Below are 26,526 nucleotides of genomic sequence, written 5' to 3' on the forward strand. Positions count from 1 at the left end.
AAAAAAAAAAAAAAAAAAAAAAAAGTTCAAAGCCAGAGTAGGCAACTTGGCTACACTACATCTCACACTTTCAAAGGGAGGGGCTGGGACATGAGTACCTGCCTGGGTTGCATGATGCTCAGGGTTCAATCCCCTGTACAACAAAACCAAAATAAATTGGGGGAAATTTCTCAAGCCTTAACCATTCTTCTGCCCTTATTGAACTTTTTTTTTCTTCACAAAAATGCTTTTTCAGTATGGTAGTATAGGTCTTTAATTCCAGCACTGAGAGGCAGAGGCAGGCAGATCTGCATCTCTGTGAGTTTGAGGCCAGTAATAGTGAGTTCTAGGACAGCCAGGGATACATAGAGAGATGCTATCTCATCCCCCCCCCCCCAAAAAAAAAAAAACCCTTGAAAGCATTTTTGAGAGGTCTCAAGGGTTTGCTTTCAGAAGAAGCTTTAGGGCCTGGGTAGATGGCTCTGTGGTTAAGAGCGCTTTGTTGCTCTAGCAGAGAACCTAGGTTTGGTTTCCAGTATCACGTGGTAGCTATCAACTATCTGTAACTCCAGTTGCCAAGGGTCTAACACCCTCTTCTGGCCTCTGAGGGCCCTGTATGCACATAGTGTACAAACATTCGCACAGGCAAAACACCCATACACATACATTGAAAGTAAATCCTAAAAAATGCTATAGAGGAACTTAAGAATAATAAAAAAAAAATATGGTGATGTCATAGCTCAGTAGGGGCCTGACTCCATTTCATGTGTTGGAGTGCTTCCCAACTATGACCAGGGTTGTCAGTGGTGAGGGCATAGCTGGTGTCATAGTTTTTAGAGGAAAACTATAAAAATAGGTTTCTCAAATTTTGCTTTTTGACTAGTCTTGATTAATTTCAGCCATCTACCACCATGGGACCCGGGACCACTGAGTTAGCTGGCTGGCTTTTTAGATGACAGCTCTGGCCTGGCCCAACAATTTCCACGTGACATTCACAGAGTTGCCAAACCCTATACAGGGCAGGTAGGCCTCACCTCTACCCAGCTGTACAGATGCTCCTGAATGTGCCGGTCATCCTTGAAGCCAGGGATGGCCAGCAGATCCACCACGAACTGCTTGGGGCTGATGTTCAGCGTCTATCAAGAGAGCCTATAGTCAGGCAGGGCAATGACCAGCTCCCAGCTTCTGCATTCTTATCCCTGCCTTTTCAGCTTCTCTTCTGTCCCTGGATTCTTCCCCTCCTCCTCTTGTTTTATACAACTTGCCACAAGGAACAAGGGGATCTGTGGAGAAGAAAGAGGGTTCCCCCAGGCCTGTCATACATACCCACAGCCGGTAGACCAGGGACACCACCTTGGCTGTGATAGCTTTGGGATCCTTTTGCCTGATGGAATCCAAGATGATGTCGGTCAGGAAGTGGTGACATTTCTGTGCATAAAACATCTCTTCCCAGGATAGAGAGAAACTCAGGAAAGTCACTTCTGTGAAGAAAGAGTAGATATGACTAAAGCTGTCCATGGCTAAGGCCTTAGAGATAACCACAGGGCAGGAAGAAATGTAGAACTCTCTAGGAATATTCACTCTTAATACCCTGGGTGTGGGCTCTGCATCTCCACAGGCAAAGCCTCACCTCGAGGTTGGGGGCTGGGTGTGAGTGGTGTATGCTTGATGTTATCCATTTGGGTGGTGTAGATAATGCTGTCTTCAAAGAACATGCAGGAGCCATCATTACCCACCACAGGGGGGTGAGTCACTTTGAGGATGGCCCCTGGATTGTCCATCCCGTTAACATTAGGCAGAGGCTGCTCAGGAGCAAGGCTTTCTGTGAGAAGAGAGAAGGGGTTTTCCTAGGCGTGGGAGCCTAGGCTCAGTGCAAGCAGAGAAGAGGTTCCTGATGACAGATCAGTACATTCATTCACAGCTCCCAGAATCCTTCCACTTTTTGGAAGGGGTACCCTGGCCTCACCACTTCATTGTCCTGGCACTATTGTGAGCCCAATCCTAAATTTCAGAATCTTCAAGTTAGGACTAGTATGAAATATGATCAGCAAAAGCCCAGTGGAAGACTTGGAAGCTCTAAAACTAAAAAGTGAGCACGCCTTTTCTAGGCAGCCTTTCACGTTTCTCTACTCTGGAAAAATATGGTGTGCTATCCATAAGTGTGACAGGCCAACTTTATGCCTCATGGAGTCCAAGAGGACACCTCTAAGCGGGACCCAGGCCACTAGAAGGGAAGCAGAGAAAATAACCTAACATGGCACTTCTCAGCAAATGTTCCCTGGGTTTCCTGCCACAGCTAGCCACAAACTATCACCAGCTCAGTCCCCAAAGACCCTCCTGAAAGGGCCTTAGTATTTCCCATGCCTCATGTGCCTTTCCCAGAGGTCTATTTTCTTCTGTCACCCACTTTGATTAAAGGCCCTTTCACTTGCTCACAGCCACCCTAGATGCCCAGCCTCTCAGTAGCGCCTCTGCCTCCCTCCACTACTCAGCCTCCTTTGCCCAGCCTGGAATGCATCCACACACCGCTAATGCTTTGCCTCCTGTGACCTCACTTCTTCAGAAACACACACCTGGTCATGGGTTCCCTTTTAAAGATCCTCTAGGAGTTGGTCATCCTTATTAAGGCCAGAACAGAGCACCACATTCTGAACTTGGCCCCTAAGACCTGGCCAGATGACTCCTGGCTTCAGTGTCATTCCTAATGGCTTGTGCACTGGAATCCAGGCCTCCAGCTAGAGCAGTACCCTGTGCTTTACCAACACCCTACATGTTCTCCCTGCCTGCTGACTCCCCAGTGGCTTAGCTCCTATTTCTTAGGTTCTCTCCCACAATGCTCATCACTCCACCTCACATGACCTCTTCGCTCCTCAAGTCAACAAGCCACTGTACCACTCATTTCTGTGCCTGCTACCTGGCACAGAGCTGGTATCTGCATAGGAGGTTCTGGCCCCTGCGCAGTCACTAACTCTCTATGGTCTTCGCGGGGAGATCTGTTTTCTGTTAAAAGGAGACTTGGGTCAGGGATGGGGCAAGACTCACCTCTCTCCTTGGGCCTCTGCTTGCCCCAGTCCTTTATGGTGACAACTTTTTTTGTAGGGAAGTATGGCTTAAAGGTTGGCTCTGGACCCTTGTCTTTCACTCCAGATCCAGGTCCAGTTTGGGGACCAGTATCCTTCTCAGAGGTTATGGAATGAGCTTTCCAAGCAGCTGAGGTACCAGGTTGGGAAGCAGCCTCACTTCCTGAGGGGACATGCAGGCTAGCTTCCTCCACAGAGCTGCTCCTGGAGGCTGGCAGTGGCTGGAATTCCCACTGTTTACAGTTGACCATGTCCCACTCCCTGACCAAAGATATGAGTTTTTGCATGGGGGTGACAGGAGGGTCTTTGGCATCAGGTTTCTGTGTGAGGTTTATAGTGGTGCACTTCTTCTTGAGGGGACTCTCAGAGTGACCTCCCCAGTGTCTGGGGTTGGTACAAAAGCCAGAACAGTGTGAGTATGTGCTAGGATTGCCTCCCCTCTTGGCGTTTCTACATAGGGAGACCTGAATAGTCCGAGTAAACTGCTCAGCCTCTTCCATCTGGCTGGACCTGGTCAGGTTCCCTTTGGCTTTGTCACTGCATTCTTGGAAGTCCACAGGCATGCAGGCTGTGGTCTGTGGAGGGAGGGACACAGTAGCTGAGGGCTTGTTGTACAAATATCAAAGTCTTCCCAAGACCTAATAAACCGGGGTTTAAGACAGCCTGTTCGCTCAGAACAATCTTATCCCCTGAGATGGATCATCGTTTAAGTTCACTCAGTCCAAAAGGGAGTCATACCAGCCCAGGCAACTTTTATATTTCAAAAGGAGAGATTGTTACTCCAGGTCACAAGTAGCTAGCATACTCCTGTGCCTCCTCAAGATTCAGAAACTAGTTCTTCTACTGGTAACACATCGGGGGGTCCTGATTTTCTACTGTACCGTGCCCTCAGAAGCTAGGTCTTCTCCTTGAGCCCTGTGAAGGTGATGTTTAAGGACACCAACCCAAAACCCCTGGGCCTTACTTCCTTGGCATCTCTGCTGAACTCTGCCATCGGCCCTGTCCCTTCGGTCACCACGTGCAGCTTCCTAATGGGAAAAGCTTCTTCATTTTCAGACTCTTTCTCCTGAGTCCATGACCTATAGAGACCAAGAGGGATTGGTCAGTGAGAGGACGCTTCCATCAGCCCGTCAGGTAATTGGTCAGGGGTTTTCATAGGGCACTGGCTCATCTTGAGCCCATTTCACCAACTCCCTCCCCCAACTCTCAGGAGAGTAGGTCTCCCTGGCAGATGAAAACATCTGTAAGAGGAATTTATCAAGGCCCAAATTGCTAACATGGAATCTAAAGTGAAGTCTACTCACCTGTATGTTTCACATTGTGCCAGGGCTTCCGAGAGGGCTGGAATATGATACTCCTCCACCTCCTGGCAGAAGAGAGGCCATTCCCTGCAAATGACAAGGAGATGGGAAACTAGGGGGCAGGAGGGAAACGAGCCTCTAAAGAAGCTGCCTTGAACAGTAACACCCTGTTGAAAATAATAGCACCTCCTCCCCAAAGGCTACACCTGAGGGTTCTCTTTGCTACAGAGAGTCAGCCTGAGTGTTCTACAATCTGATTTCCTGGGTTGGCTTACTTAAATTCTGATGGTAAAAACAGTTTTCCCAGTCTCAGGAAGTTGAGAATGTGTCGGAACATTTGGCCGTCCCCGTGAATGAGCAAGGTCTGTCCGTAGGTAATCCAGTATACTCTCTGAGTGTTGGATAGCAATTCTGGGTACTAGAGGAAGGGGTTAGACATCAGAATCAGTCCCATGGTCTTGGGCTTTAGTAAGGAGTAGGTTTGGAGATTTCTATCTCTCTGTATGTTGACTATAAGTAAACAAAGTGGAGAGAATCTAAGGAGGAATGCATTCATTGTCTGTGCTTCAATTTCTGGTAGTCCTGCTCCCCCCCCACCTCCCAGTCTTTGGAATTCAACCCCACCTCCTTCTTGGCCCCTGAGAACCAGCCTCTCCTCTCCCCACATTCCCAAGGCCTTCCCAACATGCTACTCATCACATTTCTACCTACAGAGTTCGAGAACTCTTGGCCAGGGAGCTAGGGAAAGGTTCTTAGGCTAAGCAGTAGGGGAAGCTGTACGAAGGTCACATGAAGTCAAAAGTGGGAAGCCAAAGTGGGAGGACAGCTGGGCCTAGCAGTACCTTCATCAGGGTCTGCAGGGTCGTTGCATACCAATGGCTTCCAACATAAAGCTTGATGATCTGTTGTGGTGAGTATATAGTGACCTCGGCTGTCCACTCCTCACCTAAGGAACCAATGAGAGGGGACACATTGTCTGACCAGAAGGAAAACTAGTGGGGCACTTTGGTCAGTGGTGTTTACACAGGAAGACTCCACCCTCTCAAAACTCATATTGTTTTGCCTCTCCACGAAACAACCACCCTGGACTCAGACCGTCCCTGCTGCTGGCGTGCTTCCAAGGAGAGCGAGATGGACGGCTGTCTTGGGTGAGGAGGGAAGTCCTCTGGAGTACTAGTTCCAGGCACTGTCCCTTCACTTGACACAGCTTTCTCAAGCCAGCTAGGCAGCTGCTCCTGTCCGTCTACACTGCCAGCTCCCTCTGACCTGTGGCTGCTAATGTCCTAGGTGTGCAGCTTTTCATGAGCGCTCTTAGCAGGGAGCTAGGATTCCCTCACTTTATACAGGATTAGACTGTGAACTACAGAAGAGAGAAGCTGAACCCCGCCCTGGTGCACATAGTACTCAACAAATGCTAAGCATTGCTAAATGATAGTACGATAGCCTAAACTTCACACAAAAACTTGTTAATAAGAATTTACTAACTAGTTGGGCATGGTGGTTGGGACACACTAATCCCAGCACTTGGGCGGCAGAGGCAGGTGGGTCTTTGAGAGTTCAAGGCCAGCCTGGTCTACACAGTGGGTTCCAGGACAGTCAGGGCTACACAGAGAGATTCGATCTCAAAAAATTATTAACTTATGAAAATCACACTGGATTTGGACTCACGTAGACCCTAGTTTGACCTCTATGCAATTTTAACTCTTCTTTGTGCCTCTGCTTCATTCTAAATGGATTTACGGGCCATTTCTCCTTGCCAAGCTATGAGAAGGAAATGGCAACTTGTGTTAGCTCCTGGGACTGGGACAGGCATGCTTTGGGGGATCTGTCTATAATTTTGAGATATACTATGGAATTGACGGTGAGGAGAGAGCATGTAATGTGAAAGTTTCCCCTTAGAAAGAGAGTAGCGGCCGGGCAGTGGTGGCGCACGCCTTTAATCCCAGCACTTGGGAGGCAGAGGCAGGCAGATTTCTGAGTTCGAGACCAGCCTGGTCTACAGAGTGAGTTCCAGGACAACCAGGGCTACAAAGAGAAACCCTGTCTCGAAAAACAACAACAACAAAAGAGAGAGAGAGAGNAGAGAGAGAGAGAGAGAGAGAGAGAGAGAGAGAGAGAGAGAAAGAGAGAGAGAGAGAGAGTAGGGGCCCACATTTTCTTCCTCTTTCATTTACACTTCTTGGTCCTGGCCACCCTCTCCTTCCCTCCCTAGTTGACAGAGCCTCCGTTAATGCTAATTTCAAACCCAGAAGCTTTCTGGTGTTTGAGAGCACAGTAAAGCAAACACTTACTGAGCACATCCATGGGCGGCAAAGCCCTTGGTTCCAGATGAGCCTTCAGAGCCACTTTCATTGGCTCGTAGGTGATGTCCCGCTTGTCCAGGAAGGCGCAGAGCTCATACACCTCAGAGATGGTCTCAGTCAGGGGCAGCCGACAAGTGCCCAGCCAGTTCCTGCCCAGAGGAAAGTCTGTTAATGCGGCACCTTAGTACACTCTATCTTAAAGGAGTCTAGCCTGTCAACCTCCCGTGACAAGGGCGTCTCGTCATAGCACGGGATCAAAGATAGCATCAGAAGAATCATTTCTTTGATTTAACTTGGTGATTTAATTTTTTTTCAAAGATTTATTTATTTTACATATGTGAGTACACTGTCAATCTCTTCAGACATGCCAGAAGAGGGCATCGGATCCTATTATAGATGGTTGTGAGCCACCGTGTGGTTGGGAATTGAACTTAAGACCTCTGGAAGAACAATCAGTGCTCTTAACCACTGAGCTATCTCTCCAGCCCCAATTTAGTGACTTCTTTTTTTTTGCTTTGCTTTGTTTTGTTTTTGTTTGTTTTCTAGACAGAGTTTCTCTGTGTAGCCCTGGCTGTCCTGGAACTTGCTTTGTAGACCAGGCTAGCCCCAAACTGACAGAGATCTGCTTGCTGGGGTTAAAGGTGTGTGCCACCATGCCTGGCTTAACTTGGTGATTCTTGAAGGAGAGTAAGTCTGGGTTTAAGCTCCTCTTCAGACCGATTTCAGCAAAACCAACCAAAGCCACTCATTTCAAGCCTTGGAAGCCTGAGCCAGGCCTTTAAAATCCAGTCACTTCCTTCCTGTCTTCTTATGTACATATCTGCTCGAGACCTCTCGCCCATGGTATGGCTGCCTATTACAACTTCGAAAGATTGCTAACGCCCTTCGGACCTAGAAAGAGACTAAGGTATGAACGCCAATCCTCTAGTCCAACTTGCCTTCAAAAAGCACTGGTGTTTGCTTTCTGTGACATTTTAAGTACATATGTTTGGGAGAGATGGATGATGGTATAGGCCTAAGGGCTCCAAAATTACACAATTCAGTCAGGTGAGCCTTGCCCCAGGGAACTGGGAAACCCACCCCTATCTTCAGTTTTGGAACTAATGAATTTCGTGGCCCTAACAGAGCTGTTCTTCTTTAACCTTCTGTAGAAACGGAGAAGAATCCTTGCCCTGGCACTAGCAGGGCCACTCTGAGCCAAGGAACCATGTCCTCTGGGAAGCCTGCCCTGCTTTATTCTCAGGTGATACCCTGGACTCTGGAAAGCCTCCTAAGATGGGAGAGAAGCCTTGTAAAGAGATTTGCTTGAAGGATCCAGGACTCTGAAGATACGACTGTAGCCTGGGAGCCTCAGATCTAGCCTAGGGGAAATGAATGACAGAAAATAGCAAAAGGAGACCATTGGAAGCTTTGAATCATGGAGAGCTTTGTAAATTGTCCCGGACCACTCCTCAGAGACCCAAACCTGGTGGTGTTAGCGGTGGAAGAGATAAAATAGTGAGGCATCTTTCCCTCTTGAGCTCACGGGAGAGGCTTAAGGTTGCTTTCCAAGGTGGGCAGAGCCCAGGCTGATAGTGCCCTGAGAGGCTGGGACTTGCCTGACATGCTGGAAAAGGACCCCGTTCCCTGTGATGTAGAGTCTGCTTCCGTCCAGCGTGCTCTCGATGCGCAGCTGTCCCAGTGCGGAGTCCGGATACTTAACCAGCAGGCCCAGGGCCATCATGTACAGTGGTTTCACAGACTTCACACTAGCTGTACGACCCCCCTTTCCAGGACTTAGAGGTGGACAGGAGGTCCGGGAACAGCCACCTGTGTTGGAGAGAAAGAGATGATTCCTAGATCTTTGATCATTCCTGACTTGGACACCATGGGTCCTCCTGCTACCCCGTTTAGGACTTATATGGTAAGATGGGAGTTGTTTGCTTGCACAGTCCAAATTTGGATCACCTTAACATTAGTATAACTTGGTGTACACACATTTAGTTTAGAGGTCAAAACTCATGGGAGATGACGTAGTAGGAACACCGAGCCAGCTGACAAGCGTCCAGGAGATTTTCAAGCTCTTATTTTGAAATAGGGTCTCAATATATACACCAGGCTGTCTACAAATTTGTGATTCTCTTGCCTCTGTCTCCCAAGTTCCTCAGCCTCCTGCTGGAGAATTTTCACGGGTTATCTCCAGTCTTGAGAGTAACCCTACCAGCTAGCGGTCTACAGATGAATGAACTGTGTTCTGTCCTGTCTGACATTGTGGTTTAGGGCAAAGTACCAGTAACTTCAGAGTTATGCAGGGCTGGGGTTTGAGCTTTGTCAAAGGGCTATGAAAGACATTTACCTTGGTTATATGCTTTATAAAAGGTTAATACCGGGCTGGAGGGATGGCTCAGTGGTTAAGAGCACTGACTGCTCTTCTGGAGGTTCTGAGTTCAATTCCCAGCAACCACATGGTGGCTCACAACCATCTGTAATGGGATCCGATGCCCTCTTCTGGTGTGTCTGAAGACAGCTACAGTGTACTCACATAAAAATAAATGAATCTTAAATTAAAAAAAAGGTTAATACCTCACAAATGTGAGGAAAATCTGTCTATACACATGCTGCCATCTTTACCCCACCCCATGCTTTCTGAGGACCAGAAGCTGTTGGGGGAGGTGCGGAACTCACACTCTTCTTAGAAAACTAAAGGTTATGTAACAGGTACCTGAGACTTGCTTCAGAATACCACGCCCCCATCACAATACAGAAAGGGCATTCCACTTGCCTGGGAAAGGCTGAGCCTCATGCCATGAGACAACCAAATAACCAGGCCACACTTCACACGTGGTCTCAAAAGGCCAGCTGCCCCTGCTTGATTCGGCCAGCTTCCTGAAGCACATGTGGTAGTCTCCACAGATGTGCAGTAGCTGGCGACTGAGCTGATGACAGGCAAATCAAAACTGTGAAGCAGGGACAGCTGGTGGAACGAGGCAACGCCAGGAGCACAGAGGACTGACCGGAACAAGGGTCAGAACATGTTGGGAACAGAAGTCAGAGAACGTGAAATGAGGTGAAGAGGGGGAAGGGAAACTGGGCACGGAGTAACTGAAACACTGGTAGAAAATAGGCTCTTCATTTCACTTCCTCGTTAGGGGTCCCCGGAAGAGGAAAGGTGGGGGTTGCAGGTGGACACTCGGGGAATTCCACAGAGGAACAGACAGCGCAGGCCGAGGAAGCTTGTCCTCAGGATCAGCCTGCTTCTCAGGACATTCCCTCCTGGTTTCTCACCCAGGCTAGGCTCCTCCTGCTCCAGGCTAAGCAGGCTTCCCTTCGGCCCTGGCAATGCTGGTTGCAATGCTGAGTAGAGAGGACATGTAGGGTTGTAAGCCAAATTCCTTTTCTCTGGTTCTAAGTCAGTCACTACACCTGTTTCTCACTACCACCCAAATCCAAAGTGGCTGGCAGGGGAGCTGCATGCTCTTGGCTTCTGTAGCTCAAGCCCAGACTATTCTAGAATATGTAGGGGAAGCCAAAGTTCCCAGGCAACATACCCATATTCATCCGATACAACCGTACAGCTTCTGTAAGCTCAGGGATTTCCAGAATTTCTACTTCTGCTTCTAACACATCTATGTTGGAGAAGTTATCTGGTAGTAAAATCTTGTGTGAGCGTAGAAAATTCACTTGAAAAGCAGAAAGAAACAACATGTGTTAACAAAACATATTCATGACTAATGTGTCCGTGTCCTGGCAGACTCTTCGTCTTACGTCAGGCTCTGGTTGTTCTGAAACAATTGCTAAACATACCTCATTAGGTTTGTTCTGGGGCGGTGCTTTTCAAAGACCTCACTTAATTTTCCTGTGTCTGAGTCCATGGGTGTGGCCTCCCCTGGCCTGGCCTGACACGCCCAGGCCCTCTTGTGAACCCTAAGACCCTGAGACTTACCCTAAGAGTTTTGACCCCAGAGCAAGTCATTCCGGCAGAGGGAGTTGTCAGAAAGGAGAGGCCTGGGGGAGCCTGGGTGTGGGGTGAGTGGGTGGCCACCGCTGGACAGGGCACTCACCAATGAAGCGAAGCTCCCTGCACTCGCACTCGATCAGGGCCACCGTTTCAGTCAGCCACAGCAGGTTGTCTTCAGTCACTAGGCTTGGGTACTTGGCCACCAAGTCGAGGGGTAAGAAGCAGTAATTCACTTCCTCTTCTGTGTCCAACAGCGGTGTGTCCATGAGCCCCAAAGGGGCCTTATCATGAAGACCTGAAGAGAAGATACAGAAGGTGCCCGAGGCATTGTGACGCTCCCATTGACCCAGGGGACCACCGAGGGGACAGTCTCTGCCATATACTTCCTTCCCCCCTTTCTCTTTCCAGATGTATATTTAAGGGTAAGAAGAAGTGTTCTGGGAGGCTAAGTGTGAAAAATCTTTTTTCTACAGACAGTAAAAGGACACTGAATGATATATCTTGGCTTATGTATCCAAAGTCACTATATCCAGTTACCCATGTGTCTTATTTAAGATTTATCTATATGTATAAATATTTTGCCTGTATGTTCACCATGTAGAGGCCAGATAAGGGCATCCGATTCTCTGGAACTGGAGTTACAGTTATGAGCTACCACGTGGGTTCTGGGTCCTCAACAAAAGCAGTTAGTGTCCTTAACTGCCGAGTCATCTCTCTAGCCCCTCCGTGGTCTTTCTAATTGATCAAACCAACGACTGTCAACTGCAGATTAAAAACCCATTAATAATCATGAACTCCTGATGTCCCATTGTAGGGCAGCTTATGCTGCAAGGGCCTTAGAAGCCAGAGACCATTGAGCATCTTTGTGTAGTGGCCTGGGGATAAGTTGAAATGACGATGGAGTCCTAACTTCCAGGAGAGATTGGAAGCCAATCACATCACCTAAACGAAGCTTAGATGCAGCAGGATGGAATGGAGCAGGGTGCTGAGTCCCAGGAAATAAGCAGCCATGCAGAGGACAGTACTGGGTCAAAAGAGAAGAGGAAAGGAGAGAGGCAGCACCCAGAAGCAGCTCAGATAGAGGGTAATGTCTGTCTGTCTGGGTGAGGAGAGTCGAAGCTGGTGACTTTGGGGTGTGGGCCTGCCAATGACGATACCTGTGAAGGCGGGGCTTTTTATTGGAAATTCCGAGGGCTTGCTGATACATTTCCATGTTCGCCAGTAGTTCAGGGATGCTCTCTCGGCCACAGGAATGTCAGCAGGCCGCACACGGAGGTGATGTTTCCCTTCCTTCAGATTATCTAGGGTCTGTCCCATAAAGAAGAGTGTTGCCTTGAGCATCAAAACCTCATAACCAACTTTTTTTTTTTTTGACACTGAATACTCAGAAAAAATAGAATGTGACTTGCTTTGGGACAGTATTTTAAAATAAACAGAATCAATCCCAAAATGTAAAATGGCAAGGTAATAAATTTCCAATGATTATTTTTCTTCTGAGTTTGAAGCATTTTTTTTCTAATTTTATAACAAGTAACAGGATATTTTCCTTGAAAAAAAAAATCTATGGAGTTTTGTTTTGTTTTATTTTGTTTTTTGTTTTTTCAAGACAGGGTTTCTCTCTGTGTAGCCCTGGCTGTCCTGAAACTCACTCTGTAGACCAGGCTGGCCTCGAACCCAGAAATCTGCCTGCCTCTGCCTCCCAAGTGCTGGGATGAAAGGCGTGCACCACCACTGCCTGGCTAAGCCCCACATTTTTATGATTGGTGTGAGGTGCTCATTATGTGTATCCATCCCCATTCTGGGAAGTAGTCTAACAGTGAGGTGACCAGTGGGGTGAGGTGTGAGGGTCGAGTGGAGCACACCAACTGAGCACGGCTGGATCCTAGGGCAGAGTGTGGGTGAGTGACAATCATCATCCCGCCCTGACCCAGGACCCATTTTCCTTCTCCAGGCCTGCAGAGACCAGAGAACAAGTTATATTATGAAACCAAAATGTTCTGACCTCACTCTAGAAGATAGTGTTTCCTAATGAACTGTTGGACACAACAGGGCAAGCGGTCCTTTATAGGTCCTACATGGGATCAGTTTTCTCCTCTAAGAACCTTGTTGTGGGGGCTGGAGAGATGGCTCAGTGGTTAAGAGCAGTGGCTGCTCTTTTGGAGGTCCTGAGTTCAATTCCCAGCAACCACATGGTGGCTCACAACCATCTGTGATGGGATTTGATGCCCTCTTCTGGTGTGTCTGAAGACAGCTACAGTGTACTCATTCATATACATAATAAATAAATGAATCTTAAAAAAAGAACCTTGGCCCTTCCCTCCAGCCTTGAGCAGACTGAATCAGACCTGTTTCTGCCACAGCTGGCTAGCCCACCTAGGGTGGAGTCTTCTGACCTAGGTAAAGTCTATCGTGTGCCACATCTGCAGCTTCCTGCAAGAAGCTACCTGCTGAGCAGCTGAGCTTGCTTTCCTGATGAGATCCTGACAAAGCAATGAGATTCTGACAAAGTGGGGGATGGGTTCCCCCCTTTAAATTCAAGACCCTACAATTAAAGATTGAGCCTTGATCAGAAAAAAAAAAAAAGAACCTTGTTGTGATCAGAAAGCCTCCAATTAAAAAAACAAAAACAAAAAAACAAAAACAAAAACAAAAACAAAACCAAAAAATCCCCTAAACTAACAACAAAACCAAAAACCACCACCACCACCACCACCACCACCATCACCATCACCATCACCACCACCACCATACTGCTTCTAGTTATGAGCTACCCAGGTGGGAAGCCCTTGAGTTTGCTCTTGGGATCCCAAGTAATGAGAAGAGCCCTCTTGTGGCGATAGAGAGGAACTGGCCCTCTCGGAGCAGTTTAAGGTCTCACAAGGAGGCAGTCCAGCCAGAGTGGGACAATCATCCCCGCCATGGGTGACTAGAGGGCCTTAGGGAGGACTGAGCAATGTCAGGGTCATGGGGAGTATGTCACTGGAGCACCACAGTGAAGAGGATTGCATGTATGCAGCATTGGGAGCCTTAAGGCAGACTCACTGTGCTTTGCTAGGTTCCTGCTTAGGCTCAAAGAGTTCTTGGCATGGGGGAAAAGAAAGATGTGGGAGGACTGGGGAGATGGCTCATTAACACGCTTGCCACACAAGCATCAGAGCCTCTCTAGAGGCCATGTTAAAGGCACGACAGCACATATCTGTAATCCCAGTGCCTGGAAGGTAGGTAGATACAGGCAGGTCAATCCCTGGAGCTTGCTAGCCATCAAATCCAACTGAGCTGTCAAGCTCAATGTTAGCACCTGGCCGAACCATGTGACTCTGGACCTGCGTTGCCAGGACAACGATCCTCAATCCCACAACACACCTGGCTCAGTCCCCACTCTCAGTGGTGTGATGTCACTTTCCTTATAAATTAAGGAATCACCTCCTCTCTCTCTCTCTCTCTCTCTCTCTCTCTCTCTCTCCCTCTCTCCCTCTCCTCTTCTCTTCTCTCTCTCTCTCTCTCTCTCTCTCCTCTACTCTTCCACCTGCTTTGCCGCTCCCCATCCCTGCTAAATAAACCTCTCACGTGGAATCAACCTGGTGTGGTCTGCTGTTCGGTTCATCCGCTCAAGTCAATAATACTAATTCATAAAACTCCCCTCGTACCCCAAAGAGGAGAACAACGGAGAGTGACAACTGGACATTGATCTGTGGCATTCACTGGCAACACACACACATGTGCACACATGACCATTCAGGCAAACCCATGAAACACACATATGGACATGGAAGCCAATAGTTTGCATATTATAAGGCAAGGTCTAGCATCAGTTACAAATGTATGAATCCCATGGAACCCTGGGCTTATTTTCAAATCATGGAAAAGGACGTAGCTTTCTGTTCCCTCTTGGTTAAGTTCAGACACAGCTTTAGCTTCTGTGTCAAACTGTCAGCTCTTCAGAGGAGACATCAGTCAGAGAAAAGTTTCTGTGAGAGCAAAGAGTTGTCCTCGGGCAAAGATGATGTTTGGTGAGGTGCCAGGATGGTGACTAGGTGGTCAGAACAGAGTGTGCATTTTAGAGGGGAAGCAATAAATCACGATAAAGGATGACAACTTGACAGCACTTGTGCTGAGAAGTGGGACCAAGGACGGAAGTCGGCGACTGTCTAAGAAGGACAGGATAGGCAAGCTGGGTTATGGAAGACCATTCATACTGCCTAAGGCATTTTGATGGTTCTACTTGTTGGTGTCTCCCACCCCCACTAACCACTCCCCCTCCACAGGAATACCAGAGTGCTACCCAGCATCCCGGAATACAGCGTCCTCAGACCGACCACTGTCAACGCCCGGACCAACCACTGAAGTCGTCACCGCCCTCTCATTGGACCCTCCTTCTGGACACAGCGCCGCTGAGGACCGGACCGCGCGCCATAGATTGAGACATGCGACATTGAGAGAGACACACAGCAGAGACAATGGGACATGCGGGAGAGGGTTGGGTTCTCCCGTGTGTAATTAATAAATAATGTTTCTTCCTTGTAGCTCATCCCTATCTTAGGAAGTTTAGCTCTTCAGTACGAACCCAGTCCAAGGTGTTTTCTGCCCACACAGACACGGCACCTGTGGCGTGACACAGAAACACACACTACTGGCTAATAAAAGTCCTTCAAAGACGTATTGGTTGCTTTTATGTCAACTTGACATGTGCTAGAGTCATTTGGGAGAAGGAACCTCAGTAGAAAATGTGCCCTCACCAGATTGGTCTATGGGCAAGCCTGTGGGGCATTTTCTTGATTGATGATTGATGTGGGAGGGCCCAGGTCACTGTGGATAGTACCAACCCTGTGTAGGTGGTCCTGAGTTGTATTAGAAGCAAACTGAAAGGTGTGGTGGTGCATACTTTTAATCCTAGCAGTTGGAAAGTAGAGGCAGGTAGATGTCTGAATTCAAGGCCAGCCTGCCTACAGAGCGAGTTCCAGGATAGTCAGGGTTACATAGAGAAACTCTGTCTCAAAATAATAAAAAAATTATGTGTATATCTGTGTACCATGTACATACCTGGTTACCACAGAGGCCAGAAAGCAGCATTGGATACCAGCACCTAAACCCACATCTTTAGAACAACTTAACTATTCAGCCATATTATTCTCTACAGCCCAGAGAATCCAATATCCAATCTCTTAACCTATGCTACACATTTCTCTCTATAGGCTTCTGAGTTAAGAGTCAGGCCTGTTCACTTTGTTGTCACACATCTCCAAACCCCAGGTCTGTTTGGAGGTGTTGTTTGTTATGGGGTATATTGAAGTGGCAACTTCTATTTTCTTTGGAAAGTTAGTCATGCCAAATGATAGTTTGCTGGGGCATATGGGTGAAAGGATATCTTGCTAAAGCAGACCCAGGAAAGACTGTTTTCCTAAAGCAGACACAGGTGAAAAGATGTTTTGATATAGCTAACATGTGAAAGGACACTTGATGAAGGAGTATAAATATGAACCCACAGACAGCGGGAGACAAGCACTGAGCTTTGGTTTGGTTTGCTCTGCCTCGCTGTTCTTCGCTAACTACATGCATGTATTGGTTTGCCTTACATAGAACTGTTGAGCTCAGCTTGTTTTAACACACCATTGAGAGAAACTTGCCCAAGAACTGCTCTCGAGGTCCCTGTGGCAGCTGCTGCTTCCACGGCCTCGCCTCAGGCCAGCTGGTAAGCCTGGTGGTTTCTTCAGGACTGAACTACGGCTACTGGTTCATACTTGGTGTCTGCCTGCCTAGAGGACTAGACTGAAGCTGTTGGTTTGTGCCTGGTGTGTCTGCCCGTTGGTGTGTCTGCCTGTCGAAAGGACTGGACTGGCCAGGCAAGGGTGGCTCACACCTTTAATCCCAGCACTTGGGAGTCAGAGGCAGATGGATTTCTGAGTTTGAGGCCAGCCTGGTCTACAGAGTGAGTTCCAAGACAGCCAGGGCTACACAGAGAAACCTTGCCTCGGAAAAAAACAAACAACAACAACAACAAAAAAGGACTGGATTGTAGCTGCCAGTTCCAGTTCTGTGTGCTGCCTGCCTGCCTAGAGGACTGGTCTGCAGCTGCTGATTTATATTTAGTGTTTGCTATGGGACTGAACTACTGACAAAGAAGATCTAACTCACTCCCAAAGAACTATTGCTGAACAGGTCCACTCCCCCCACCCCACCCCCGCCCCATCCTAATAGCTTTTTTCTCCCACTACTTCTGCTAGGTGGTGGGCTAGAGGAGAGGCTGAACCCTAATTAAAAGTAGGTTGCAAAAAATGTATGCATATAGTATATAATCTTTTAGGTCTGTACAACTAGCTTGAGAAGAAATATGCTAATGGAGGACAGGATGAGCCATTTTCTAGAAATGAAACTTCTGCGTTTTGGAGTTTCTATTAAACTGTGGGCAGCCGGGCGGTGGTGGCGCATGCCTTTAATCCTAGCACTTGGGAGGCAGAGGCAGGCGGATTTTTGAGTTCAATGCCAGNCTGGTCTACAAAGTGAGTTCCAGGACAGCCAGGGATATACAGAGAAACCCTGTCTCAAAAACAAAACAAAACAAAACAAAACAAAACAAAACAAAACAAACCTGTGGGCAGCCCGATTTTCTCCAAGAAAGGAAACAGCCAAACTTTAAAAGGAGAAGAAATCGGGCAAATCAAATCTACCAAGATTGCAGTCCCCAGCCAGTGAGGACATGCTATGTGCTAGCCAAAGGCATCAAGCTTACACCTAGGTCCAGGAGCTTCAACAAGGTTGTTTCCTGAACTCTTTCAGTGAGCCCTTGCTCTGATAGCTAGAAACAAAATCTCTGCTCACAGGAAGCATTAGGATGCTCTGAGAAACCACAGGAGCACTCTGCAACTCCCTTTCCTCTTTACTTATTTATACCCTGTCAGCTCTCTTCTAATAGTATAACCTCCCTGAGACCCCAACAACTTTTTGTTCTCTGCTAGAAATGGGACACCGGGCATTTTCTGTTGAAAGAATGCATGAATAACAAATGCTCTGTTGAAAGAATGCATGAATAACAAATGCTCCAGGGAGCCTACTTCCCGGGGGTGGGGGGTGGGGGGGGAGGTTGGGGAGGAGGTTCTGGCTTTACTGACTCTAGTGGTCACAGTGTATATGGCTGGTTTTCTATAGGCGACCTCAGGACTACTTTCATATTCAGGGCCACTTGGATGTTACTTTTTGGAACTTTACTCTTCCTATGTTATGACATGGCAAGTTATTTCAGGGGGGTCTTTTCTTTCCACAAAGTCTTGCTATGTAGCTCAGGGTGTCCTTGAACTTGCTCTTTTCCAACCTCAGCCTCCCAAGTTCTGGAATTACAGGCATGCACCATTGTGCCTGGAAAATGGGAACTTACAAGGCTAACTGCTACTCTAAGGACAATTGACGTTGCTTTGGGCCTAGATGGCAGCATAGGCCAGTCAGAAGCAATGGAAATCTGTGTGGGCATGCGCGCTGCTAAAAGATGGCTGACAAGGCGCCCTGCAGGCAGAGCAGTTGGGCTCAACAGGATTTTTCAAGGAGTAATGGGTTTTAGAGGTGCTTTCTGTGCTCCTGGACAATTGGAAGGAACATCATGGTAAAGGAGCTTAGGGGTCCGGCAAACCCCTGACTGCTGTGTAAAGATGCTGATGCTAAAAGGAGCAAAGCTATTAGACCAAAAGGATGCGCAACAAAAGAAGCCAAACAAGGTGCAGCTCTCAATATTTCAAACTTGTCTCTTTCTCTCTTTACTGCTGGTTCTGCCGCTGGTGGGTCCAGTCTTTCTCTCCCAGCAGATGGTAGCTAAACACCTCTAGATGCCAAGTACTTTGAAAAACCATTGGAAACGCAAACATGAAAGGGATAGAAACCAGAAAAGGAGAAAGACATTAAAAAAAAAAAAGATCCCAACAGAATTAGCACTATTATAAGAACAGAGCAACAATAACTTTGTCTGGAAATGTCAGGCTAGGCTGTGGGCTATATTTATAATAAAATTCAAAAGGGGAATATTCTAAGACAAAAAAATAAATGAGTGCGGGGGGGCATAGAAAGTAAGCATAGGGGATACTTAGGGGTATAATTTATACACACACACACACACACACACACACAAACACACATATGCGATATGAGCAAGATAAACAGTATATGGGGACCCTTGAAGCCATTGTCCACAAGCCACATTGTTGGAATGATTATCTGCCGTGTTCTTTTCCAACATTGCAGAGTAATCTGTCTCGCATCATAATAGGAAATGTGAAACCGCCACTGGCCTATTTTACTAAAGGCATCGTTTGTGTGATCAGCATAAAAACTCCCTGGCTCCCTTGAACACAAAGAATGTAGACATATTTGGATTCCTTACTGGAAGCAGATTGCTGACAAATGGAGCAATTTATGGTCCAAACTTGGAAGTTCCCAGGAGGAGGTGAAATCGGAAAAGCTGAGCCACAGTGTAGTTTAGTGGTAGGATGTGTGTTAGCATGAGAGGGGCCCTATGTTTAAGCCTCACTGGGCTTCAGGAGGCATGTCACAGTGAACCAATAGTCTGCATAGAACCTTAAACTCTTGTGAGTGACCCTGAAGGGAAACTGCACATTCCCCAGTAGCCACTGTGACTCCTGATCAGTCTGATGGCTTGTGGAAGGCTCCAAGTAGGTTATGCTTAAGAGGGCTTCTCAAATTCCTCATGAAGTTTTAGGAAGCCTTGTGATGCTGATGTATGGATGGCAATGACTTCTTTATATCTCTCCTATGAATAATATATGACACTCCAAAGCTTTCAGGTTCAAAGATATACATATCAACTTGATGACTCCTGTATTATAATTCTGGTTCCAACTGCGGCCATGAATTCCAGATCTGTCTACTCAGTGACTCCTCAACTCTCCAGTTGGATGTTTCTGCCCAGTCACTGTCTCTCCAGCTTGACATGTGACCTTTAGTCTTGTCTTGTGATCCCTGCCCCCTAAAGGTTCACATCTCTCAGAATTCACCATTTACCTGGCTGCTCAGGGTAGAAACATTCTTTCACATCCTGCATCCAATTCATTAGCAAACTCATCAAGTCTTACCCAGGATTTAAACTGTTCCTGTGACCATTCAAGACCAAACCGTTCTTATCTTTCATCTGGATGAGTGACTCTCAAGCTGTGAGTCATAGCCCCTTGGTGTGTGCTGGGGGCGTTGAACAACCCTTTCACAGGGATTGCCTAAGGTCATCGGAAAACATCGATATTTATACTTCATAACAAAAATTACAGTTATTGAGCTGGGCGTGGTGGTTCACGCCTTTATTCCCAGCACTCAGGAGGCAGAGGCAGGCGGATTTCTGAGTTCAAGGCCTGCCTGGTCTACAAAGTGAGTCCCAGGACAACCAGGGCTACACAGAGAAACCCTGTCTCGAAAAAAAAACCAATAGTAATAATAAAAATTACAGTTATTGAGTAGCAACAAAAATCATTTTATGATCGTGGGGTTAACCGCAAGAATCAGAGCATGAGGAAGGTGGAGGACCACTGATCTGGAGGCTGCTGGAGCGTCCCGGCTGATCTTCCTGCTTCTTCCTTCATCCCAATTGAATCTAGGCCAGCAGTAAACACATTTTTTCCCCTGTGAGAGGCCAGATACTAAATATTTTAGGCTTTGCTAGCCATATGGTCTCTGTCAATTCAAATACTCAGCTCTTTTTGTAGTTCAAAAAAGCCAAAAACAAAATACAAACAGAGGAGCATGGCTGTATGTTCTCTCCCACTCCCCTCTTTCCCCCATACCCACGGCCCCGCAGCTGTATTTGAATGAAGCTTTACCAATAACACTGAAATTTGACCATTTTTTTTTCAATCATACACTGGAGTGGACTGGATTTGGTCCATGACCTATATGGGGTTTGTAGACTCTGATAATACTGTCAAGCCAGTAGCCACTGGCTTTTTCCTTGCAACTTTGTTTTAAAGATCTATTTACTTATTATTTTTAGATGTATATGTGTGTTCCTGCATGAGTTTATGTGCATCATGAGCATGCAGGAGCCAATAGAGGCCAGAAGAGTGTCCCATGTCTGGGAACTGGAGTTACAGATGGTTGTGAGCAAGGGTGTGGGTGCTGGGCGCTGAACCTGGGTCCCCTCAAGAACTTAGTAAGCACTACCGAGCCATTTCCCCAGCACCAACAACTTTATTTTTATATACTGTAAAACTCACGTCTAAGAAAACTAGAAGTCAAACCCAGGGCCTTGTACAGGGTAGGCAAGCATTCCAATACTAAGCTACAGCCCTAATTTCACCACCACCCCCCCAATACAGTCTTGCTAAAGTACTCAAGTTTGGTCTTGAACTTGAGAGCATCCTGCTCAGGTTTCCAAATAGCTGGGCCCAGCTAAAGCACAGCAGTTTAAATGATGTTCCATTGGGTTTTAGAAGAGTTGCTCAGCATCCACTGTCTACTCTGTGTACCAGAAAGAAGCCTTGCACTCTGGATTACCATTGCCTATTGTTATCCAGCCCATTCTCCATTCTCTCTAACCCCACCCATCTCTCTCTCTCTCTCTCTCTCTCTCTCTCTCTCTCTCTGAATTTCTCTAATTCTCTCAATTTCCAGAGGGGAAAGTGTTTATTTTAGTTCCTAGTACCAGGTTTCAGTACATCACTGTGGGGAAGTCACAATGCTGCGAGGTCAAGAGAGCTGGGCACATGGGACCCATAAGCAAGAAGCAAAGAGGAGGCCAGGCAGTGGTGGCACATGCCTTCAGTGTCAGAGCTCCAGAGGCAGTGGCAGCTCAGACAGCTAGGGCTACACAAAGAAACCCTGCCTTGAAAAACAAAAGCAAACCAAACAGGAGTGAAGTAATGGATGCACTCTTCTTTTTTATTCTCTTGAGGTTTCATTTTGTGACCAAGACTGCCCTTGAACTGACAATAACTTTTCTTCTGTCTTACCTTCCAATCGCTGGGATTTTAAGCACGTTATCACATCCAGAGAAACTGCATAAAGCAACCATAAAATGTATGGCCCTTTTATGTAGGTAGAATTAGGATTGGAGATATGACTCGATCACACAGCACTTACCTAACATCCATGAAAACCTGTGTTTAACCCTAAGTATTAAAGAGGGGGGAGTTGTATAGCTTCCCACCTCAGTTCTTCATCTCTAGAATCTGGCATGGGATTGGCTGTCAATACACATAGTATTCTGATTTGAATCAGAGACTTCAAGTGTACTTTATTTTTTTTTAAAGATATATTTATTTATTTTAGGTATGTGAGCACACTGTAGCTGTCTTCAGATGCACCAGAAGAGAGCATTGGAGCCCATTACAGACAGTTGTGAGCCACCATGTGGTTGCTGGGAATTGAACTCAGGACCTCTGGAAGAGCAGTCAGTGCTCTTAACCGCTGAACCATCTCTCCAGCCCTCAGGTGCACCTTTTAGAGGTGAAGGTCCAGGTTAGGTTTGTAGAAGGGCAGGTAAATGGAGTGGGACTGGGATTAGGGGCGTGTGTGGAGGGAGTGGCGTCCATTACAGGAGCTAAGGCCCTGTCTTCCAGAAGCTTTCAGTCTTATCCTGCTTGTTGGCTCATTCTATGCCCCTACTTCTCTCCCTTGTCCTCTTAAAACACTTACTTACTTACTTACTTACTTACTTACTCACTTACTTAGGATAGGGTCTTTCTATGTAGCCAAGGCTGGCCTTGAACTTATCCCAGTCTCCCAGGTCCTGGGATTATAAGTGTGTACCACCATATCCAGCTTTCCACACTGCCTTTCAACAAAGCTGTTACAGACCATACTGAACCATATCTGCTACCTTTTGACTGAGTAAGACAACCCATTGTTTTATTCCCTACAGCCGGGCGTGGTGGCGCACGCCTTTAATCCCAGCACTTGGGAGGCAGAGACAGGTGTTTCTGAGTTCGAGGCCAGCCTGGTCTACAGAGTGAGTTCCAGGACAGCCAGGGCTACACAGAGAAACCCTGTCTCAAAAAAACAAAACAAAACAAAAACCCCAACCCATTAGCAGGCGTCCAGTTCTGTTTTTATTGCTAAGTGCTAATTATGAAGAATTCTCTAGTAAGGAGTATTAATAATTTGGAACAGTTCAGATATGTGCTATCTAATATGGCAGTCATTGTGACTGTATGACTTGTTGAACTACAGTATTCTCAATCTGATGTGCTAAATGTTAAAAAAAATCAGATACTGAAAACTTGGTATAAAACAAAAGTATCTCAAAGGTTAATTTTTAAAAATATTGGGTTAAATAAAATATATCATCAAAATTTGGTTTTACTCTTTTCTTCACACTTTTTAAAGTTTGGCTACTACAAAATTTAAATAACACCTATGAAACTAGGTGTTACTGCATGTACCCGTGGTCCCTCAGTGACTTTGGAGGCTGAGACCAGGGGGGAATCAGTGGAATCCTGGAGTGCAGGGCCAGCTGAGGCAGCACAGGGAGACCCACATCTCTTAAATTACATGTGATTACATATGTCATCCACATACATGGCTCACATTATGTTTTATTATACTAATCTTGTTGTCCCTAAAAGTACATAGGAATAAAACTGGAATCCAGAATGTTCTCATTAAGTCGTAGTTAAATGCTTGAGGTGGGCCTGCTTGCGAAGGGTCTTTAGACAGAGTCGGCAAAATTCATTTTCTCCAAGCGCTGCCATTGCTCTATTAAGGCAAACCCAAGTAGTTGGCTAGGCCTTTGCAGTGAGGAAAGTGGGGGAAATGAGTCGTTGACTTGCTTGAGGCGGCTGTTGGTTCCCAGCTGTATTTACTCTCTGCTTCAATGAATAAATACCACTTAGGCTGGGCCAGCCCAAATGTTGATTTCTTCGAAAACACCATTTCCAACGCTGCCTAAGCACTTGTTTCGCAGGCTGTGTTAGGGAGGCAGAGCCACATAATTCTTCAAACTCCGCTACTCACACATCCTGGAATTTTGGAATCAGACCAACCCATTGGCTTCTGTGTTGTTGCCTCCTCCTCCGAAGTTGATTCTCGGAGATGTTTGGTTTGGTTTGGGTTTCGGAAGTGAGGACTGCAAAGGGCTTTGAGGGCTTAATAAACTGTTCGTACGAGAAGCTCGTGTTCTTCTCAATGATCCTGTAAAACATTGCCTTAATCTCTTTAATTGTCTGCAAGGAACAAGTTACCCCCTCTCCGCACAAAAAGGTGGCTTGGCATAGAGCCACGAGCAAACCTAACGCGCCAAGGCATTTAAATGGTTTTGAAGCCACTTGCAAGCAATTCTAATACCTTATCCTAAAGATGATGACAAGATTTAGATTCAAGTGGGAAGCCAAAAACTTCAGAGAGCTACAACTTGCACTGCACTATGCTGGCTAGGGTTCTTGGATTCCTAAATATATAATAACTTCAGAGAAAACATTGAATTATTTAGCAAGAATTATCCATAAGCACATATATTACAAAATAAATGGTTTCTTTCCTCCTGACCCAGATGCCAACACAATCTAAGTCAATTTTCTTCTAAGAGGTGCTGGGGAGGCATACTTAGTGGTCTACAGAGATGCACTGTAGTTGATGGACTAGCATGTATGAAAATGGAATAAACAACACCTTGTCCAGACAGTGAGACTGATATGGAACATGCCCGGATTTCCTTCCCAGTCATAATATTTAGTTTTTCCAAGTTACAAAAAAAAAATCATTGTTCAAAAACTACCAAATCGAAGGGCAACGGTGGCGCATGCCTTTAATCCCAGCACTTGGGAGGCAGAAGCAGGCAGATTTTTGAGTTCAAAACCAGCCTGGTCTACAGAGTGAATGCCAGGGCAGTCAGGGCTACACAGAGGACCCTGTCTCGAAAAAACCAAAAACCAAAAACCAAACAAAAACTACCAAATCAACTAAACACAGTCACTACCAAAATGACTTCCGTGGGCTTGGAGAAAATAGTAAAGCTTACGCTTGCATTTTCTGTCATACTTTGATGCTTTATAAGTAAAAGTAGTTACAGCTTTTAAAATAAAAAAGGAAGGTTCAGCCAGGTCTTTAACCCACGCCTTTCCCAGCTCTTGGGAGACAGAGGCAGACAGATCTCTGAGTTCAAGGCCAGCCTGGTCTACAGAACAAGTTCCAGGACAGCCAGGGCCACAGAGAAACCTTGTCTCAACCCTCACCCCTGAAAAAAAAAAAAAAGACCTGTCTCAAAACACCAAAAAACAATAGGTGTGGTAACATGCACCTTTAATCCCAGCACTCAGGAAGCAGAGGCAGGCAGGTCTCTGTGAGATGTGGATCAGTAGCAGAGTATTTGCCTAGCTTGCAGAAAGCCTTGGATTTTGTCCCTAGCACCTCAAAAAGAGAAAAAATAAATAGCATCATAAGATTTGAAAGAGCTGCCAGGCGTGGTGGCTCATGCCTTTAATCCCAGCACTTGAGGGGCAGAGGCAGGCTGATCTCTGTGAGTTCGAGGGCAGCCTGGTCTACAGAGTGAGTTCCAGGACAGCCAGGGTAGTTATGCAAAGAAATCCAGTCTTAACAAAACGAAACAAGGGCTGGAGAGATAGATGGCTCAGTGATTAAGAGCACTAACTGCTCTTCCAGAGGTCCTGAGTTCAAGTCCTAGCAACCACATGGTGGCTCACAACCATCTGTAATGGTGTCTGAAGAGAGCAATGGTAGTATACTCATATGAATAAAATAATAAATAAATCTTTAAAACAAAACAAGAAAACAACCAAACAAAAGGGTTATCTCAGAACCCAATTCTAGAAAAGAACCTCACGTTTAGTGATGCTAGTGATCATCACTTCATTTGATTATCACTCCTTGGAGGAAAGCACATCTTACCTGAACCAACGGCATCAGCTGCAAACCCAGGGCTTGCTCATAGAGCAAGTTCAGTTCTGCACAACTGGAGAAGGAGAGCTTGGAAGTGTAGAGGTAATAGTGCACATGCCTAAATGTGGAGCCGTCTCTGTCGATGAAGAGCCGCTGGTTCTCTGAAGAGGTCAGGGCTGAAGCCTCCTTCCACAACAGAGAGTCTGGGAACTGAGCAAGTTTGCTCCTGGGAACTGAGAAATGCCAGCCCCCGACATTGAAGTGAAACAAATCCTCTGCCAACTCATGGGGCACGCCAGGCTCCTCCTAAAGGGATAATGAGGAGAGAGTTATGTAACAGAAAGAAATTAAAAGCACCCTGACAAGAAGTATTAAGCTATGTTTGCTGCCAACATAATAATGTGCATACAACATTCAAGGGAACTAATACACACATACACACACACACACACACACACACACACACACACACACACACTGTTATGAGCAGAAAACTGAAGAATAAGAATATTTTTAAAAAACCAATTATATTTTACATACTAACAGTTTAAAAAGCCAGCCATGGTTGCATGTTCACATGCATCTGTTATGCCAACACTTCAAGATGGAGGCAGGAAGATCACTACAAGTCTGCAGCCAGTACATATTGAACCCAAGGCCAGAGATGGCTACATAGTGAGACCCTGTATTAAAAGGTAGGAGGTGGGAGAAAGGCTGGACTGATGGATAAAAATCCCCATTGGCACAAAGACAGCCATACATAGTATAGACTGGAGCCTAGAAATAAATCTTTATGTTCAGTTGAATTTGTCCATCAACTGGTGAATGAAAAACAAATTAGAATATATCTATACATTGAAACTGTTCTGGTAGGTTGTTTATTTGAGACAGGGTCTCACATTGGAGCCCTGGCTGGCATAAAACTCACTATGTAGACCAGGCTGGCCTTGAACTCACAGAGATCCACTTGTTTCTGCCTCCTAAGTGCTACAATTAAAGACAGGCATGCTCACAGGCATGCTCATGAAGTATTAATAAAAAGAAATGAAGGACTGATACATGTCACAATGTGGATTGATCTTGAAACACTAAGCTAAGAGAAATAAAGC

General features: G+C 46.3%; 1 protein-coding gene across 2 annotated transcripts in view; it reads right to left on the minus strand.

The window, feature by feature from the left end:
• The window catches only part of Kctd19 (potassium channel tetramerization domain containing 19), a 30,743-nt gene that overhangs the window by 818 nt on the left and 3,399 nt on the right, over positions 1–26,526 (minus strand). The window contains exons 2-16 of one of the 2 annotated variants that reach the window (XM_021220592.1): positions 25,427–25,723; positions 11,758–11,908; positions 10,704–10,895; positions 10,191–10,322; positions 9,928–9,996; positions 8,262–8,472; positions 6,652–6,812; positions 5,203–5,306; positions 4,636–4,778; positions 4,364–4,447; positions 4,024–4,138; positions 3,022–3,634; positions 1,610–1,801; positions 1,306–1,460; positions 1,014–1,115 (exon numbers count right to left, since the gene is read on the minus strand). In XM_021220592.1, coding sequence (XP_021076251.1) covers positions 1,014–1,115; positions 1,306–1,460; positions 1,610–1,801; positions 3,022–3,634; positions 4,024–4,138; positions 4,364–4,447; positions 4,636–4,778; positions 5,203–5,306; positions 6,652–6,812; positions 8,262–8,472; positions 9,928–9,996; positions 10,191–10,322; positions 10,704–10,895; positions 11,758–11,908; positions 25,427–25,723 — 2,721 coding nt within the window. The remainder of the gene's footprint in view (positions 1–1,013; positions 1,116–1,305; positions 1,461–1,609; positions 1,802–3,021; positions 3,635–4,023; positions 4,139–4,363; positions 4,448–4,635; positions 4,779–5,202; positions 5,307–6,651; positions 6,813–8,261; positions 8,473–9,927; positions 9,997–10,190; positions 10,323–10,703; positions 10,896–11,757; positions 11,909–25,426; positions 25,724–26,526) is intronic. The other variant, XM_021220593.1, reaches the window with a different exon arrangement.

Source organism: Mus pahari, chromosome 20, assembly GCF_900095145.1.
Source record: "Mus pahari chromosome 20, PAHARI_EIJ_v1.1, whole genome shotgun sequence".
NCBI lineage: Eukaryota > Metazoa > Chordata > Mammalia > Rodentia > Muridae > Mus > Mus pahari.